The sequence below is a fragment of the Trachypithecus francoisi genome, unplaced genomic scaffold, assembly GCF_009764315.1.
Source record: "Trachypithecus francoisi isolate TF-2019V2 unplaced genomic scaffold, Tfra_2.0 Lachesis_group11, whole genome shotgun sequence".
NCBI lineage: Eukaryota > Metazoa > Chordata > Mammalia > Primates > Cercopithecidae > Trachypithecus > Trachypithecus francoisi.
In genome coordinates, this window is record NW_022681456.1 from 112,746,984 (window position 1) to 112,767,888 (window position 20,905).

At 38.3% G+C, this 20,905-nt stretch overlaps 1 protein-coding gene across 1 annotated transcript in view; it reads right to left on the reverse strand.

Annotated features, from left to right (window-relative positions):
• Positions 1-2,218: 2,218 nt before the first annotated feature.
• Positions 2,219-20,905, reverse strand: part of PIK3C2G (phosphatidylinositol-4-phosphate 3-kinase catalytic subunit type 2 gamma) — a 408,211-nt gene continuing 389,524 nt past the window's right edge. Inside the window, exons 32-33 of the mRNA XM_033222744.1 lie at positions 10,881-11,006; positions 2,219-2,762 (exon numbers count right to left, since the gene is read on the reverse strand). Of these exons, the coding sequence (XP_033078635.1) occupies positions 2,610-2,762; positions 10,881-11,006 (279 nt within the window). The 3' untranslated portion in view covers positions 2,219-2,609. The remainder of the gene's footprint in view (positions 2,763-10,880; positions 11,007-20,905) is intronic.

Below are 20,905 nucleotides of genomic sequence, written 5' to 3' on the forward strand. Positions count from 1 at the left end.
TATATACACATACACACACACACACACACACATGCACACATATATTTATATTCCAGTTATGTAAATATCACATATTTCATGTATTTCAAATGAGCCCATATCAGCTCTCATATCAGGCACTCACATTTCTCAGTTAATACATGTATAGACTTTTATGTGTTTATATGGTTATGTAAATGAACATACAAAATAGCTTAATTTTTTTCATACACAGGAAAACATTTAATTAGCAAGAGTTTACATTTTTTCAGTAATTTGAAGGGCAAGGATTAAAAAAAAATCCTAAGTAATTCTCTTAAAAAATGTGTGTGTATATACACACACACACACACATATAGAGAGAAATTTGGGTTAGCTTCAAGTTTTTTGCTCTTAACAACTGAACGATGGGTTTGACATCAACTAGGAGGGGAAACAGGTCTGGGGGAAAAGAGCCCTAATATTTTCCCTGATCCCTGTGTACTGCTGGAGATACTGAGTTTGGGATATTTATTAGCAATTCAAGGGAGATATTAAGTTGGTAATTTGTTACTCATCTCTGGAATCTGGGAGGTATTCTGGGTTGGAGTTATAAAACTGGGAATCCTCATCAGTGTTCAGATGATATTTAAAGCCTTGAGAGTAGATGAGATCATTAAAGGAGTTAAGCTTGATGGGAAAGGGGAGCAAATGGTGAGCCCTGGGAAACTCCAGCACTGGAAGTGGTGGAGAGGAGCATGCTCCCACACAGAAGACTAAGAAGGAGAGACAAAAAGGAAACGAAGCTAAACTAAACTATAACTAAAAGGAAGCACAAGACGATGTAGGGTATTGGAAGTCAAATGAAGAAAATATATCCAGGAAGATAGACTTACTCATTGTATCCAATACTGTTGACAAGTAAATTAGAATTGTTCTGAAAAATAACCTTTGGATTTAGCTAACTGGAGGTCAGTAGTGATCTTGACTAAAGTAATTTCATTGAAATGGTGGGAGCAAATACTTGCTTACAATAGCTCTAAGAGAAAATTGGAGGCAAGAAACCAGAGGCAGTAAAGACAACCGTTTTGAAGAGTTTTGCTGCAAAGAGGAGCAGGGCAATGGGTCAGCATTTGGCAGGGAAGCAGGGTAACGAGAAAGTTTTAATTTTATGATGGAAGACATAACATCATGGTTGCATGCTGTCCAGAATTATCCAGTAGACAGTACAGAAATGATGCTTTGAGTAGAAGAGGATTTCAGTAGCAATGTTTTGAAGTAGTTCAGAGGAGATGGGGTCAAATGTACAAGTTGGGAGACTGGTTTGGGATAGGAGCATGGGTAGCTCTTCTCTGGTGATAAGCATAAAGGCGGAACATGGAATTTGCTTACCTGGGTAGATGCAGTCATGAAAGTCTGTGACAGTTTCTTTTGACTGATTCTAATTTTTAAGTGATGTAGGAAACAATGCCATCAGCTGAGAGTGAGGATTAAGGGAGGAGATGCTGAGGTTTCAGCAGAGAGAAGGGTGTATAATCGTCCAGCAGAAAGGGAGAGTAATGGACTAAGAACATACAGAATTAAGGGCTCACTTGACTTGCGTGATCATGCATTTCAAATGAGCCCATATTAGCTCATATCACACACTCAAATAATTTTCAATGAATACATTTACATGCTCATATGATATATAGGAGGTGATGGGAAAAAGCTTAGTTTTTTATTTCACTCATACACAGGAAAACATTGAATAAGCAGGGATTTAAATTTTTTCAGTAATTTGAATAGCAAGATTAAAAACTTTTTTTGATTGTTTTAAAGAATGTGGCATAGTGCATTAAATTTTACCCACTGTGCAGGTGGAAATCTGTGGGATAGTTTGCCATGGTAATGGTGACTATGAAAGTAGGTTGAGAAGTAAGGAAAATAATGTGCATAGATAAGAAATTTGATCAGAAGGGAGAGTTTCAGAGTTTCAGATCTTGGAGTCCAGGCATAACCAAGTTTAAATCATGCCTCTGGGTGGGAGAAATCCAGTGACAATGAATTGATTGGTGGTGAAGAGGGTGAAAAACTACAAAGAAGTTTTTGCCAACAATTGAATTTAAGGATTTCAGGATTTATGTTTTTGTTTTCTGATAGAAAATAATACAGCATTCTGCTGAAATATACCAATTCCCTCAATAAGTAAGATTATGAGTAGGTATATAGGTATATATAATTTAAATTTTAAAAATTGATTACAGGTATACCTAGATCGTGAATTAATTGATGAGGTTTATTTATATGATTGTATTTCTTATAAAATACATTAGAAATACTGTTTTTAACTGTAGGCACACAATTAAAACAAATGTAAACCTATGTTTAATTGAAAATATATTAAAATCATTTAATGAAGGTCTTTTATTATTTTACACATCAAATTTCATGCAATCAGTACTCCACTAAAGGAGAAAAGATTATGAAAAAAACAGTGAAAGCACAGGTAGAAAATAAACAACACAAAAGACTAATTCTGATTTTTTTGGTGTCCTTAATACCCTGTGCTATCTTTCACAACAAAGATGCCTTACTTATGAGATTCAGAGGCCCAGAAGTGAAAAAAAATACAAGTAGTTAATGAATAATGCAGATGTTCATAGCAATGGTCAAATTATACTGTTTCCTAATGGGTACCATTTTTCTTCATTGAGTGGGACACTACAGAGTCGGATGTTAATTGCTCCCACAAATACAGTTTTACTCTTCACAATAAGCATTAAGACATGTCCTTGGAGCTCTGTGACTTCATCATATACTACCTAAAAAGGGAGAAAACAATGAAAATATAATTCAGAAATGCTTAAATACATCTCTTTTTTGAGTATTGCTTTTAATAAAAAAAAAATTAGCTGCTAATATCTTGTACCCTGGCACAGATAGGTTAATGTCAGACTCTTTTATTTCTAACTTTTATTCTGAAAAGCTAAAGGTTCTGCTAACATAACATAGTTTAATGACAGGCTATTTTTGTAAGAATCTTAGAATTTACTGATTCTACTAAGAATTGCCCACTCTATATTTAGAAAGATGGTAAATTACTCTCTAGGAAGAAATTTAAATATTATTCACCTTTTATATCCTGTAAATATGTACAGCTATTATGCATTCATAAAAATAAAGAAAGAACATCATTCTTCTGTGTTGAAGGTTACTAAGGAAAAACAGACCAATTTTTGTTTTCAATTTTAGATTTAGGGGAATAGACATGCAGGTTTGTACCAGGGGTATATTGCGTGATGCTGTGGTTTGGGCTTCTAATGATCATGTTACCCAAGTAGTGAACATAGACCCCATCAGGTAGTTTTTCCACTGTTGTTCTCCTTCTTCCTTCTTCCCTCTTTTGGAATCCCCAGTCTTTATGCTTCCCATCTTTGTGACCATAAAACAGACCAATTTCTATGATTTCCCTTTGCTACTTAAATGCGGCACAATGATATTTTCTTGTACATGTGCAGAAGTAATACTATGGTTACTTTTATTTATTCAAAATTGCTAATTTTTAAATTATGAAAATACACGTTCATTAAATAAAATCTGTATGAAACCAACAAACAAAAAATACCAAAAAGGAAGAAAATAATTGGAATTTTCACCATTGGGAGATAATTACAGTTAACATTTTGATGTTCTTTTTGTTTTCTATATATAATCACTGATTCAGAATCTGACTTGTAATTATGCTTTATATACAGTTTCAAGTCTTGTTCTTTTTTTGTGACTTTTTTTTTTTCAAAAGGGATCTGTTCAGCTGTCCTTTCATAACGTCCAGGAAGTAAGTTACACGTCCATCGGCAACTCGCAGTGGTAAAGCAACGTAAAGGTATATTACTGCAAAGAAATTAGTTATTTATCATGAAAGGAGGAGAGAACTGAGTGGAAAGCTGGCATGGTTACCAGGGAAATGTCTTAGAACACATTTAGAAAAGGAATTTCATATACTGCTACAAATCTGCTTGCTTTTTACAGGCAAGTCACAAGATAGAAACTTTCTCAATATATGCCAAAAAGAAGCAGAGGAGACGACTTCAGAGGGCAGCCCTCTGAGTTCACTGGGCGGCCTCCCCTGTGGGCATAGATTCAGTTTCCCAGTACTTTGCACAGCATAGGCCTACCTTTCATTACATTATCAGTGAAATTCAGTTCCAGATCAATCTGCTAGTGGCTCTGAATAATGATTCACTTAACAAGTAAATAAGTTCAATCAAAGGGCATGAGATACAATCTGATATGCGAATGCCATCTACCCTGATCCATGTGTGTGTTCTTGGCTACCTCTACTCTCATTCCATACAGGAGATTATGGTTTAGTTTTCTAGTGTTGCTCATTCACATTATTCCATTTCACCTATTGAGTTTTCCTGGGATAATAAAGGATTTTAAGTGTTGCCTTGGCCGGGCGCGGTGGCTCAAGCCTGTAATCCCAGCACTTTGGGAGGCCGAGACGGGTGGATCACGAGGTCAGGAGATCGAGACCATCTTGGCTAACACGGTGAAACCCCGTCCCTACTAAAAAAATACAAAAAAACTAGCCGGGCGATGTGGCGGGCGCCTGTAGTCCCAGTTACTCGGGAGGCTGAGGCAGGAGAATGGCGTGAACCCGGGAGGCGGAGCTTGCAGTGAGCTCAGATCCTGCCACTGCACTCCAGCCTGGGCGACAGAGCGAGACTCCGTCTCAAAAAAAAAAATCTCAGAATCCTAACCACTGTAATTCATGTTTTTTAACAACTGGACACCCAATGCTGCCTGGAAATCTTTCCAGGACTTCAGAGTAAACTCCTTTTCCTTTTCTCTAAGTGGCTATTTTGAACTGTCTGAACTATTCTCCATTTTTCTTCCTGCATCATGTTCAGCTGATGAACTCCTCTCTTATTTTACAGAGAAGACAGAGAAAGGAACCCTCAAAGTGTGACTGTACATGATGCAGAAAAATGGGGAAATCTGGCTAAGGACTCTGTGAATTGTATGAATAAGTCATAAATTGTAAGTTTTTAAAAAACATATCAATAATTTATATTTTCATGAACCTGTTGTCAACTGTGTGTTTTCTCATTTGCATAACGATGATAATCCTTACCTTTTAGCATTATAGGGAGGAAGAAATGAGATAATGAATATAAGGCTTGCTACAAAGCCTGGAACATATTAGACACCAATAAATTATAGCTGAAAAAGATCCATCAAATACACAAAAAGGAACAGTTGTTTCTTAATATTTTGCATCAATTGACTGGAGAAAACCCTTCCAGACAGAATTGAGTCTCCCAGGTATTTAGCAAGCTAAAAGCTTCAAGAAGTGACTTTAGGAATTAATTGCTTTCCTGGTTAAAATACAAACATTTGAACTTTCAAAGTTTTTTATTACTTTATTTATTTTAAATTCCAAAGTTTTTAATTATTTTTTTCCCTCGGTTTTATTAAGAAATATTAAGAAATGTTACTTTAGGCCGGGCGCGGTGGCTCAAGCCTGTAATCCCAGCACTTTGGGAGGCCGAGACGGGCGGATCACGAGGTCAGGAGATCGAGACCATCCTGGCTAACACAGTGAAACCCCGTCTCTACTAAAAAATACAAAAACTAGCCGGGCGAGGTGGCGGGCGTCTGTAGTCCCAGCTACTCGGGAGGCTGAGGCAGGAGAATGGTGTAAAAACCCGGGAGGCAGAGCTTGCAGTGAGCTGAGATCCGGCCACTGCACTCCAGTCCGGGCGACAGAGCGAGACTCCGCCTCAAAAAAAAAAAAAAAAAAAAAAATGTTACTTTCTTAAAAGTGACTGAAGTTTTATAAACATGTAATCATTGCACATTATAGATGATAAATATTTATTCTAATCGCTTTGGCTCATCCATAATGTTGTTAAATAGTAAGTACTCTTTTTAACTGAGCAAAGAATAATTAGTGGGCCGGGCGCGGTGGCTCAAGCCTGTAATCCCAGCACTTTGGGAGGCCGAGATGGGCGGATCACGAGGTGAGGAGATCGAGACCATCCTGGCTAACACGGTGAAATCCCGTCTCTACTAAAAAATACAAAAAACTAGCCGGGCGAGGTGGCGGGCGCCTGTAGTCCCAGCTACTCGGGAGGCTGAGGCAGGAGAATGGCGTAAACCTGGGAGACGGAGCTTGCAGTGAGCTGAGATCCGGCCACTGCACTCCAGTCCGGGCGACAGAGCGAGACTCTGCCTCAAAAAAAAAAAAAAAAAAAAAAAAAAGAATAATTAGTGGCTAATGTTAGCGAAGTACAGAGACGATTATATTCTTTGAGACCTTTCGTCAAAGGATTTAATATATATTCTGCATATTCAGAACCAAAAAAAAAAAATGATTCTGGTACATACTCAGAACCAAAAATAAATAGCTCTTTTAATTTCTCTTTCTAATAATTTTTACCTGTAGGCATGAGCTAAGTCTTTACTACCTTCTGACAAATAACTAAATGTGTGGGTTTGGAATTAGTATGTCTAATAGAAAGCACTTAAGGTAATTCATATCTATTACCATATACGGAACATTCCAAGAATGTACTGAACATTAGTTGACACAAGGGTCTAGTAAATAATTCTAACGTGTATTTTCATGATTGAAATGAGAACAAGATAGGAACTGAAGTGTCGCTAGTGCTTGTGGGAAGTAGTAGAGGAGGCAGGATAATGAAAGAAAGAGTTCAAAAGTGAGAAGAGGAGTACTCTGTGGGTGGAGACAGGTAGGAATAACACAGCATAGTGTAGTGCGGTAACCATGAGCTTTGGAATCAGGCAGTTCTGGGCTTGATATATAGTTGTGTGGCTTCTGGGTCACATTGTCTTCACTTACAAATACAATTTTCATCACGTTGAAGTAGCAATAAAATTATAACACAGATAACAATAACTATAGCTTACTGAGTGTGCCATAGACTTGGCATTGTGCTAAGTAATCACTGTATATTCTGCAGGATATTTTAAGGCATGTAAAATGCATAGAACATTCCTGTTCTGCTCTTTCTAATTTTCCCTTTATACCTTACAACAGAATAATATATAAGAAAAGATTACAATATACAAAATATATTGATTATAAGCATGTAATTTTGTCATAGGGTAGAAATTCTGTATTTCTAATGAATTGTGAGAAAAATGATGGTTTTTAACAAGATGGCAAAAGTAATGGCGTGGAAAGAGACTTTGGAGCCCAGAATCTCAGCTCTGCTTCTTCAAGCTGTATGGCAGTTCCCTGAGCACTCACACCCCCAGCCCCAGCCCCATCTTGAGACCAGCCGTGCCTATCACTGGGATTTGTAAATGACAGGGGTTTTCAGGGAGACTGCTGATGAAGCCTAATGGGGCTCACTCTGCAAAGGGTCAAATAGACAAGCTTGGCCCTACATGAAAGCCTCAGTATGTGAAGGGTGGAGACTCTGTCACTTGTCTGTGTCCCCGACCCAGCCTTTCTCATCTCTGGATATTAAAGAGAAAGGAGGATAGGAATAAAAATAAAAAGAACTATTTTCACAAAAGGCTTTGTAAGACATTGGTATGCAATGTAATATCTTCTTTGTACTCCTCTAAGAGATTTATATAAAGAGGAGAGTGAGGTCATCCTCTCCCACTTCACAGAACAGCACACGGCTTTTACAGTTTGAGAAATCCCAGCTGTGGTGAGTGGTTGATGCAGCAGTACTCGGTGAGGTGGCGGAAGCGGAGGAAAAGTTTAAAACAAGGTAGATGCCCTGTGATAACTCACTGGGCTCTCTAATAAGCACTGGGTTTATTGGTAAAGACATCTAGTAAGGTGTTCTTGAGGTTGCACACAAGAGACTGAGGAGTTCGACACAAAGATGGGGTCCTACATCACTACTGAGGGCAAGAGAAAGTAAAATCAGAGTTAAAATCTAGTGTGCTTCTTTGCATTTCTTATAAATATTCTTGTTGTGTTGATACAGACACAGAGTGAAAAAAATTAAATTAGCCATTGTGGCCTTTTTTCCCTTTGGCTCTTAGAATTCAACCAGCTTCGCTGCTAGAATTGTTTATATGATGTAGAAACCTCTTACTGTCCTAATGCCTGCACTACTAAAATTGTCACTTATGCATACACTACTTCAAATTTCTGCTTGATTGGATTATGGTCTGATCGGAATTGGCTATGCATGGGCAATGGTTTTTGAAGCAATTTAAAATGTGTCCAAAATATAAAGTGTCTATTCATGCGACAAGTATAGATCAATTGAGAAAGATTTGTAGTGATTTTTAATCAGTGGAGTATGGATGTGTGAGGACCTAGATTATTGCAAGCCCTCAGAAAAGTTATGTGCACACCAAGAATTATAAAATAATCTTCCACGAATATATATTTACTGCTGTTTTCTTATAATACCTAAAGCTTGAAATAAAACACAAGTTTATATTTAAATTATTCTGAATTGTTAGTGGTTTCTTGTTATTACATGTTTTCTTATACTGAAAATGCTCACGCCTCGCACAGGGTCTGAGAAGTTTCTTGATAGTGAGGCATGGAGACTTGTACTCAAAAAGTATGAAAAGAAACAGTGATACATTGCTGGGAAGTGTACACTTCTCACTGTTGACATCATGACACATAATAGTGTCAAAATAATTTTCCTTACTAGTTTAGAGAATCTCTTTCTCTCTCTATATGCAGTATATACATGTATTTGCATTTTACACACACACACACACCACACAAAGTGTCACATATAAAACTGCCCCGAATATTTATTACACATCTTTTTAGAGGTAACTAAGTGTTAAAAATATTAAAAAGGATAAGACATTTATCCCGCCCTGGAGAAGTTTATGATATACTAGAGGAAAAACTGTGTAGGACTGAAGAAAGGATTAAAAATGTGGTGTAAGTCCACGAGGTGACAGTGTTCACAGAGTTCACATCTGAGATCAGTCTCAAAGCAGGCAGAGAAGAGCAGAGAGAGGTGAATGGTGGCATGAGTTTTATCACAAAATCCTAAAGTCCATTCAGGGAATGACAAGCTGTCGGGTGTGATCTGAAAATATGGCTAAGTATGGGGCAACAAAAAGAGTATAAGAACACAAATATTCCCACTAATTTTTGACAAAGGTACAAAAGAAATTCAGTGGAGGAAAAATTACCTTTTCAACAAATAGTGCTGGAATAATTGGTATCCACAGTGGGGAAATAAAGAGCCTTGACTTAAACATCACATTCTATTAAAAATTTAACTCAAAATGGATAATGTACTTAAATGTAAAATGTAAAACTGTACAACTTTTAGAAAAAAATGTAAGAGAAAATCTTTGAGACTCAGTGCTAGGCAAAGAGTTTCTTAGTTTTGACAGCAAAGATACCATCTATAAAAGAAAGAATGAATGCAGGAAAACCTGATCTAAAAGTGCCTATGAGACATTCAGATGGAGCTCTCCAGTAATCAGGTAGAAGTGTGAGAGAGGCTGGGTGTGGTGGCTCACGCCTGTAATCCCAGCATTCTGGGAGGCTGAGGCGGGCGGATCACCTGAGGTCAGGAGTTTGAGACCAGCCTGACCAACATGGCAAACCTCATCTCTGCTAAAAATACAAAAATTAGCCGGATGTGGTGGTGGGAGCTTGTAATCCCAGCTACTTGGGTGGCTGAAACAGGAGAATTGCTTGAACCTGGGAAGTGGAGGTTGTGGTGAGCTGAGATTGTGCCACTACACTCCAGCCTGCTTGACACAGAGTGAGGCACTCCATCTCAAAAAAAAAAAAAGCTTGAGACAGAAACCAGGGTTTTAGGAGTCCATTCAGATGCAACTTACCTATAGGTGATAGATAAAACTTTGTGGATCCTCAAGATAATTGTGGGAGTATATACAGGAAGAGGAGATGAAGGTGGATCATGTAACTTCAGCAAACAATAATATTTTAAGAGAAAGAATAACAATGAACGAAAATGAGAAAGTAGGTAGCGAAAACGGAAGAGAATTAAGAAAAGTTACAACTCAAAAAGTGAAAGGGAGATTTCAGGAATGGGGGTGTGGACAGTAGTGCTGTTGTATAACTGATCCAGGCATGAGAGCCGGAGGGCTCTTTGGATTTGGCAGTTAGTACTTTATTCAAGGGGCATCAATAGACTCCTATCAATAAAGGTCAGAATCCACATTGCAAAGCATTCAAGGGTGAAAGGGAGAGATGAAAGGAAAGCAGGTCATGTGGGTTAATTCTGGAAAAGTTTGGAGGTGATAGGGAGGGAAAGAAAATTTGCTTTGCAAGCCTGAGTTGGGGAGTTTTCTGTTTTTGTTTTTTAATATTTCTGAATGGAGGATCCTGTGGATGAGAAAGCCATAAGAAAAGGAACACAAATAAGGAGCTGAGCAAGGTGCAGAGGAGATGGGAAAGGATGGAATCAAGAGAATAAATGTAGGAGCTTGCCTTAGAAAGACGTTAGAGAATTAAATGTTCAAATTGCACATTACAAATAAATTAGAGAGCTATTTATAATATACATTAACTTCCATTTGTATTTTGTATTTATTTTTTACTTTCTCAAAAGGGATTTTATGAGATTTACTGATATACCCAAGGTAATATATGATGAAATTATTAGGTAAGGAAAATCAGGTAAAGGAGAATAAGGTTAGAGAAAATAAGATGAAGTCAGGAATAATGTTAATATGCAAAACAAGTCTTGGCTCTTGCTGGAGGTTAGCCACAACTTGCAAATTGGTTTATAAGAGCTTTGAAAGCAGAATCTGTATTTTCCAGTGCCCATAGCATCTAGAAGAGTGATAAGCATACTGCTACTATTTCGGAAAATATCTTTCCTTCATGAAATAATGCTGCCAATTACTGCAAATTTTCCATATTTGGTTGTTAAGCTGAAAAATGGTAAGAAAAATACAAAATGACTGGACAAAAGATGACTCATACTTACAATTTCATTGTAAGTGGGGTCTGTACATTTTGGAACAGATTTTGTTTTCCTCCTACGAACTTCACTGGGATATGGTAAAAGATAAAATTCAACATGTGCACTGGGCACAGAGCCATCTGGGAGATGCTGCAAAGGAAAATGGTTATAAATATTAATGCATGTTGCTATCAAAGAAAACAAATACAGAGCTACTAAATATCCAGACCAAAGGCAGGATCAGGATTTATTACAGTCACTTTGTTGATCTGAAAATAAGAGAAAATCAAAAGAAATTCATCAATGCTCAAAGATAATTCCAAACTACAGTTTAAAAGAGTAAAGCTGGCCATCTTAAGTGTTGTGTCAGAGAACTGTATTTAAAGTCCAGTACATATAATTTACTTTAATTTTTTGCTGTAAAATCTAAATTTTCATTTTGACAGATATGGTCAAGAGATAAATATTAGCCACAAGCAGAGACAAAAATGTAAGTGCCTCAGGATGCTGTACACCACTTTTGAAAATTAAAAAATTCAAATTCAATATATAAAATGAGATGTAACATTTAATAATATGTATATGTATATTATATAACATCACATTTTAAAATAAAATATAATTAAAATATTAATTAGAGCTATAACTTTAATATACTTACAAGATTTAAAAATGGTAATAATTTTATGATCTAAATTACACTAGACTATGTTGGATAATCCCTTTTACATTGTGGTCTATGGTGCTCCAAAAGTTGCCTAAGAAGTTGTCTGAATAGCATGGCTAAATGGGTGGATCTCCGGACGTCCACTCCCCAGTTCTTCCTTAAACTCTCTCCTCCTCAGCTCCCCATTCTGGCTTCAGAACTTGTCTCCACCTTTTCCATCTTGCCTTCAAATCTGTTATGAATATGTTAATTTCTAAATAGATCATTTGAAGAATGACTCCCCTGTTTCAAAAATCTGGAAACCATCTATACTTGAAAAAAATGGATTTTACCTTTGTGATCTTGACCAACTGTAAATGGTACTAAAACTCTGAATGTCTAGTTTTATAAAATAAGAAATATTTGTATAATTTATATTTAAAGTAGATGATTTAAAAATAAAACTTGAGGAATTAAGTGCTTGGTTTGTTTACTAATTCTATTAACTCTAATTTTAAAGAAATATATTTTAATGCTCTGAAATACAGAGATGTTCACATGTAAAAAGCCAGTGCACCCCCACAACCAGCTCCATTAGCTTTAATTTCGCATCTTTCTTCAGAACTCAAAAAAGCATATAGTAAAGCATAAAAATATGATATATATTATTACAGGACTAAATTTTATTCAGTTCTAAATGACATATTAAAAATTATATCATTGGGAGTTTGGGTTTTTATTATAGTTATTAACAAATAAGATAAAATATATCTGGACACACTCATCTGTCAATGTTAAGAATGAGGACTGGTACTTTAGTGGAGCTCAAGGTATACCTCTGCCATTTGATATCCTCCCCCAGGAGGGGAAGCACTGAAATCTATCAATGGTATAATGAAATCTTCAGTGACACAGAAAGAAGTTGCTATTAATATTTGGGAGTTGATTTTTTTTTTGGTGAGAAGGATGAAGTGGTAAAAGTGTTTCTGCTCTGTTTAACTCTCTGTCTTATCTGTCTTGGAACTTGAGGATATCCTGCCTATAATCCCTAGATATTGCAACTTAGTGGGTAAAACGTGTTTCTGGAAATGGAATTTCTGATTACAAATCCGGGCCCCCAAATTTGCCAGCTTTGTGGCTTTAGGCAGGTGTGATCGTTAATTTTGTGTGTCAATATGGCTGGATTATGGGATGCCCAGAGAGCTGGTTAAACATTATTTCTAGGTTTGTTTGTAAGGGTGTTATGTGGCTCAAGTACTGCATAAATGACCTAAAACTTCTGTGTGTGCCCTGAAGGAGACCCTTATCTCCTGTACTGTAGGGCTGAGATTGCTTAACATTGAATGCAGAATCTCAGCTTGACACTGGTTTAATTACAATGCAAGTTGAACTCCAAGCTTCACAAAGTGTCTACTGTTAAAGTGAAGCATTGATGAGATTCTGTAAGTTGGGATGGGGGTTGTATAGAAAGTCGCTGATCAAGTTTGGGACATGGAGCTCCTAAATTCTGATGAGTCTTCTTTTCTAGTGGAAGTGGCCTCCTTGTCCCCAGTGGTATCTTCTTCTCTACTTCATCTCCACCCTCTGGGAGGATCAGTTCTGCACTGTCTGAACAAATAGAGATAGCCTCCTCTGAGGCTATGCAAGACAATTTTAATTCTCCTGAGAACCCCTTTACCTCTACCCCATCTCTCATCTCTCTCTGCTTCTAGCCCTATAACCAAACTAAAATCCCAGCTGGCCCCTAAAGTTGAGGTTCAAAGTATGACCCAGGAAGATGTGTGCTACACTCCAAAAGAATTATTTGAGTTTTCTAATTCATACAGACAGAAATCTGGGTAACAAGTGTAGGAATGGATACTAAGGGTGTGAAACAATGGTAAAAAGAACATAAAGTTGTATTAAGTTAAATTTTTTTGTTGTTCCGGGCTCACTAAGCAGAGATTCTTCATTTAATGTTGAAGCTTGGGGAATCAGAAAGGGTTCTAACAGTGTGTTGGGTTGGCTGACACACGGACCAAAAGGTGGACAGGTTGGACTTGCCTTGATTTAATGTAGTGGAAAGGATTAAAAGCATAGGGAGAGTGGATCCGTCATATAATAACTACTCACCCACACTGAGAGTAAGTAGAAGACACAATTTTCAACAACACTGTGAGAAATAAATTTGTGAGGAGAGGCCCAGCATCCTTGAAAAGCTCTGTGATCACTCTTCTCTGTAGGCCAAGCCTCACAGTAGGAACTGCAGTCATCGAATTGGGAAACCTAAATGCAAAGGGGGTAATCAAACCCCAGTGTGGCAGGGGCCAAGCTGCCTTGCTAAACTACCAAGGTCAGGGTGAATGTGGTTACCATAGCAGACCTCAGGGTCAAAGCAGCTATCAGCACAGTCTGATTCCTGCAGACCCATGACGTAGGCTAGCTTTTATATGTTCCTTGAAGTGAAATCAATAGGAAGACTACAAATTCTTATTTGATTTTTTGTAAGAAAAAAAAATCTAGGTCAAGTGAATAAAATCTTATCTGAATCATAAAAACAGACAGTCGCGGTCTCTCAATTAATTCCTAGACTTGAGTCAGCTTACAGATCCAGAAACCCTTGAATGAAGGACACACTGGGTCCCCTTGAGGAAGGACTCTTGAATACTATCCAAAATTTATACTTAGTCTTTATCCAAAGGGACCTATGGGTTTTTACCAGGGTGACTGTGCACTAGGGGAAAAGATATAATCAGATCTTTTGGGAACCACTGGACACTGGCTCTGAACTGACACTGAATTCAAGAGACTCAAAATGTCACTGTGGACCACCACTCAGAGTAGGGGGCTTATAGAGGTCAGGTGATCAACAGAATTTTAGCTCGTGTCTGTCTCACAGTGAGCCCTGTGGGTTCTCAAACCCATCCTATGGTTACTCCTTCAATTCTGAAAGGCATAATTGGAATAGACATAGCAGCTAGCAGAGTCCTCACATTGGTTTCCTGACCTGTGACGTGAGGGCTATTATGGTGAAAAAGGTGAAGTGGGAGTCACTAGTGTTGCCTCTATGTAGGAAAATAATAAACCAAAGCCATGTCACTGGGGGGATTTCAGAAATTGGTACAACTATCAAGGACTTGAAAGACACAGGGGTTGGGGGTCAGTCCCACCACATCCCCACTCAATTTGCCTATTTGGCTATACGGATGAATCTTGGAGAATGAGAGTGGATTATCATCAGCTTAATCAAGTGATAACTCCAATTGCAACTGCTATACTAGATGTGGTTTCACTGCTTACACAAATTAACACATCTCCTGATACCTGGTATGCAGCTATTGACCTGGCAAATGCTATTTGTATCAATACCTGTTAACAAAGACCACCAGGGGTGCAGTGACTCATGCTTGTAATCCCAGCACTTTGGGAGGCCGAGGTGGGGGGGGATCACCTGAGGTCGGGAGTTTGAGACCAGCCTGACCAACATGGAGAAACCCCATCTCTACCAAAAATAAAAAATTAGCTGGACGTGGTGGCACATGCCTGTAATCCCAGCTGCTTGGGGGCTGAGACAGGAGAATCACTTGAACCCAGGAGGCGGAGGTTGCGGTGAGCCGAGATATGCCATTGCACTCCAGCCTGGGCAACAAGAGCGAAATTCCGTCTCCAAAACAAAACAAAACAAACAAAAACAAAGACCACCAGAAGCAGTTTGCTTTCAGCTGATAAGACCAGTAAGTCACCTTCACTGTCCTACATCAGAGGTACATCAACTCTCCAGCTCTATGTCATAATTTAGTTCACATGATAACACACTGGTCCATTACATTGATGACATTATGCTAACTATAGACTTATTTGTAAGACTTTTGCATGTCAGAGGGTGGAAAGTAAAGCTGACTAAACTTCAGAGGACTTCTATCTCAGTGAAATTTTTAGAGGTCCAGTGGTGTGGAGCATGTTGACATATCCCTTTTAAGATAAAGGATAAGTTGTTGCAGCTGGCTTCTCCTACAACCAAGAAAGAGGCACAATGCCTAGTGGGCCTATGGGATTTTGGAGACAACATACTCCTCATTTGGGTGTGTTAGCTTGGTCCGTTTGCTGAGTGATTGGAAAGGCTGCTTGTTTTGAGTGGGACTCAGAAGAAGAGAAGGTTCTGCAACAGGTCCAAGCTGCTGTGCAAGCTGCTTTGCCACATGGGTTACATGATCCAGTAGATCTAATGCTGCTTAAAGTGTCAGTGGCAGAAAAGATGACGTTTGAAGCCTTTGGCAAGTCCTTATGGTTAATTTCACCACAGGCCCTTAAGATTTTGGAGCAAAGACCTGCCATCTTATGCAGATAACCTGTCTCCTTTTGAGTAATAGCTCTTGACCTGCTACTAGGTCTTAGTGGTGACTGAATGCTCAACCGTGGGCCACCATGTCGCCATGTGCCCTGAGTTGCCCATCACAAATTGGATGTCATCTCACTCATGAAGCCATAAAGCTGGGTGTGCATCACAATACTCTATCATCAAATGAAATTGGTATATGCATAATCAAGCCTGAACTGGCCTTGATGGCGTGGCACAATCAGTTACATGAAAGTTGCCTAAGTGCCCATGGTTTTCATTGCTGCTGCACTGACCTCTTTCTTCCAACCTGCACCCATGGCCTCATGAAGAGTTCCCTGTGGTTAGTTGACAGGAAGAGAAAGAAAGATGAGGCCTGGTTTACAGATAGTTCTGCATGATATACAGGCACCTTCTGAAAGTGGACAGCTTTAACATTACAGCTCCTTTCTAGGACGTCCCTAAAAGACAGTGGTGAAGGAAAATCCTCCCAGTGGGCAGAATTTCAAGCAGTGCACCTGCTTGTTCACTTTGCTTGGAAGGAGAAATGGCCAGTTATGTAATTATGTAGTGATCCATGGATTACAGCCAGTGGTTTGGCTGGGTGATCAGGGGCTTAGAAAGAATGTGATTGGAAAATTGGTGACAAGAAGATTGGGGTGGAAGCATGTGGATAGGTCTCTCTAAATGGGCAAAAATGTTAAGATATTCATGTCCCATGTGAATGCTCTCTGAAGGGTGACCTCATCAGAGAATTCTAATAATCAAGTGGATAAGATGAGCCATTCTGTGGATACTCATTAGCCTCTTTCCCCTGTCACCCCAGTCGTTGCCCAGTGGGTTCATGAATAAAGTGGTTGTGGTGGTAGGGGTGGAGGTTTTGTCTGAGCTCAGCAACAGGGACTTTTATTCATCAAGGCTGACCCAGCTACAGCCACTGCTGAGTGCCCAAAATGTCAACAGCAGAGATTGACACTCATTTCCTGAGATGGCATCATTCCGCATGCCGGTAAGCTATCTGATGGCAGGTTGATTACATTGGACTGCTTCCATCATGAAAAAGTGGTGTTTCTTCTTACTGGAATAAATACTGTGAAGACAGATTTGCCTTCCTTGTGCAGTTTCTGTCAGAACTACTGTACATGGACTTGTAGAATGCCTTATCCATCACAGTATTTCACATGAGGAGTATGTTGCCTCCAAAATCCCATAGGCCCACTAGGCATTGTGCCTCTTTCTTGGCTGTAGGAGAAGCCAGCTGCAACAACTTATCCTTTATCTTAAAGGGATATTATCAACATGATCCCCACCACTGGACCTCATTGTTTATGATTATGGGACTCACATCACAGCAAAAAGAGCATGGCAATGGTCCCATGTTCATGGACGTCACCGGTCTCACTATGTTCCCCCTCCCTCCTGAAGTATCTGCCCTCTACAGAATGATGAAATGGCCTTTGAAGACTCAGTTACAGTTCAAGCTAGGTGGCGATACCTTGCCAGGCTGCAGCAAGATTCTCCAAAAGGCTGTGTATGCTCTGAACCAGCATCCAATATATGGTGCTAGTTCTCTGATAGCCAAGATTCACAGATACAGGAATAAAGGGGTGGAAATGGGAATGGCACTACACACTATTATGCCCAGTGAATAACAAGAAAATTTTTGTTTCCTGTTCCTAAACCCTTATACTCTACCAGCCTAGAGATCTTAGTTCCTCTAAACCAAATCATAAAAACAGAGAGGAATGTTTCCACTGGGAGGCACAACAACGATTGCATTGAATTGAATGTTAAGACTTCTATTCAGCCACTCTGAGCTCCGCATGCCTCTGAACCACCTGTAACCAAAAGGGAGTTACAGTCTGGCTAGAGTGATTGATCCTGACTAACAAGGGCAAATTGGACTACTACTCCACAATGGAATTAAGGAAGAGTACTTCTGGAGTACAGGCAATCACTTAGGGCAACTCTTAGTATTACCATGCCCTGCAATTACAGTCAACAGAATACTACAATGACCCACTCCGGGCAGGATCACTAATGGCCCAGACCCATCATGAAGGTTTGGGTTACCCCACCAGATAAAGAAACATGACCAGCAGAGGTATATGTTGAAGGCAAATAGAATAAAGGATGGAAGTAGGTAGTTATAAATACCAACTACGAAAATGTGACCAGTTATAGAAATGAATATTTTAGGTATCATGAGTATTTACTCCTTATTTTGTAATGAACACTTAGTATGTATGTATAGCAAATATCTTTGCTTTCTTTCCTCTTTTATTCTCTTATCATGTAACATGGGTTTATGTATTTTTATGTTATTACATCATACTTTATATTAGTATCATAATATTTAAGCATTATTAATTTTACATCATAGTATATAAACTATGGAATATCAAGGAGAAGAGTAAACATCACTCAAGGACTTTACCTCCTTTTCTGAGGATGGCATTAGCATGTTTTTGGTTGTATGGAGCAGAGCTGTATCGTGTTTGGCAGAATTATGACATCATTGTCTTTATTTGGAGAGTAAGTACTGTTAAGGAGATATATATGAGTGGCAAGTTGACAAGGAGTGAACTTGTGATGGTTAATGTGTCAACTCGACTCGTTCACAGGATGCCCAGATATCAGGTTAAATATTATTTCAGATGTAAGTTTAAACACAGGGTTTGTCTGTGAGGAGGTTTCCAAAAGAGATCAGCATTTGAATCCAGAGACTCAGTAAAGTAGATTGTCATCCCCAGGGCAGGTGGGCATTATCTAATGCATCAAAGCCTGAATAGAATAAAAAAGTGAGAAAAAGATAATTTGTTCTTTCTTCCTGTTTCAGCTGGGACATCAGTCTCTTCTGTCCTCTGGGACTTACACCATTTGTACTCCTGGTTCTTAGTCCTTCAGATTTTGACTGGATCTACACCACCAGTTTTCGTGGATCTTCAGTTTGTGGACAGCTGATAGTGAGACTGTTCCATCTCCATACGTCCATAAGCCAATTCTTCATGATCAATCTCTTTATGTCTATATTGATGCTTATGACTATGTCTGTATCCATATCTGTTTTCTATATCTCTATTTGTATCCATATCTATACTTATTATTGGTTCTGTTTTTCTGGTGAATCCTAATACAGCAGGTATCTTAACTTTTCAGTGGATGTTTCCTCATCTGCTAAATGAGGATAAAAATAATGCCTATCTCATAGGATTTTAAAGATTAAATAATATACCATGTAATGTGAGGACAATGCTTAAGCATAAGACTGAATAAACATTGATATTATTTTTATTTCCTAGGAATTAAACATGAATATACTGTAGGCACTGATTGGATAAGGTATCTCCAATGTATTATGACATTTGTGTAGAGCAGGGTTTTTCAATCTTGGCACTACTGACCCTTTGGGACAGATAATTCTTTTAATTCTTTGTTGCAGGGGGCTATTCTGTGCATTGTAGGATGTTTTCACAGTATCTCTGGCCTCTATCTACTAGACGCCAGTACCATCATCCTCCCAGTCGTGACAACTGAAAATGTACTCAAACATCGTTAAATGTCACCCAGGATACAAAACTGACCCCAATGGGGAACACTGATGTAGATGACTCCCAAATAAGAATCTCTAGCTGATCCCTAGGATCCCAACCTAGAGATCTGTGAATATTTCCATCTGGATGTCTTCTTAGCATTCTTACACTCAATAAACTTCAACCTGAATCTATATTCTACTCCTCCTCACTGTTCCAAAACAGATTTTCCCAACAAATTAGACTTTGTTAGTACTGCTACTCAGTTTTCCTGGTGCCCCCCTCATCCTTGATTTTCAAATTCACTATGTACCAAGATCGAACACTTCTTTTTTGCTTTGGTTCATCTGCCACCGCGTATCTTTATTCCCTGACTTATTATAACTGGATTTTAATAATTTTTAATTTTCTAATTTCCCACCCTTTTCCTTCCATCATTCTGTATACCACTGGTGTATTGACTCTTCCCATAAGATTGTTTTGATCATGTCCCTTTCCTTCTCTAAACATTCAAAGATTCCCCACTGTATGAAGAATAAACTCCACATTACAGAAGAAGAAAATCCATTTGTATAGAGCCTTTCCCCAGCATTAAGTAACACTCAAGGTTGGGGCTTCTATTTCCAAGTTATTAGTGCCTGACGAGGTCCGTGAATATTGTGAAGTTTTTAGAATGACAGAACAGCACAGGTTTTAGTCGAAGTTGGGGGTACATTAGATGTAAGCAGTAGGCTTAGTTTGTCCTTTAAAAGCTTTAAACACAGACATTGATTTTTCCAATCTTTAAGAGAAACTTCTCTTCCCCCCAATGTTGCTGTCTTATCAACACTAACTTGTTTTTCTTCTTACTAGCATCATATCCTCTTCCTTAAAGGTCTCAAATAATTTATCAAAGAAATCACTAGCTGTCTCCTCATCAATACTTCTCATTTCATCCTTTGCCCTTATGATTATGCAAATTAAATTTTACTTTAAAATGATTAAATAACCTCTACTTGTCTAAATGTCTTACCCTGCAATTTTTTTTTTAAACTCTGGCTGCATTTCAGACCTTCATAAAGACTTAACACTCCCCTGAAGAATGATTAGGGTTAGAGATACAGAATTCTTAGTCTGACCCTCAATCTAAACAATGAGAAGTTTCCTTATGTCATCTAGAGGACTCCCTTACTCACGGTAGGTTGAAATAAAGTAGCAGTCCTCTTTTCTTTTACAGTTCCAGCTAATAATATTACTGTGCTCAGAAGGTAATATGAAGTCATCTAACTTTAATTCTTTTTGCTCATACCAACTGTGAATTTTATATATTCTAGATTTGCTGTTAAAATATAATTTCTCAATGTTTTAAAAATAGTTTTATATGTATGTCATCTTCCTTACGAGATATAAAATTATTTAAAGGGAAGGTCTATGTTTTGTTCCACTTATTCCTTGACTCCACATTCCCTTGGGGCTTTGCTCCATTGGTTATTCACTACCCTACTACCCTAACCCCATCCTAGATCCTTCTTTCTAAGCTGTCAATATATTTCTGAATCTTCAATTAAAATTTAAA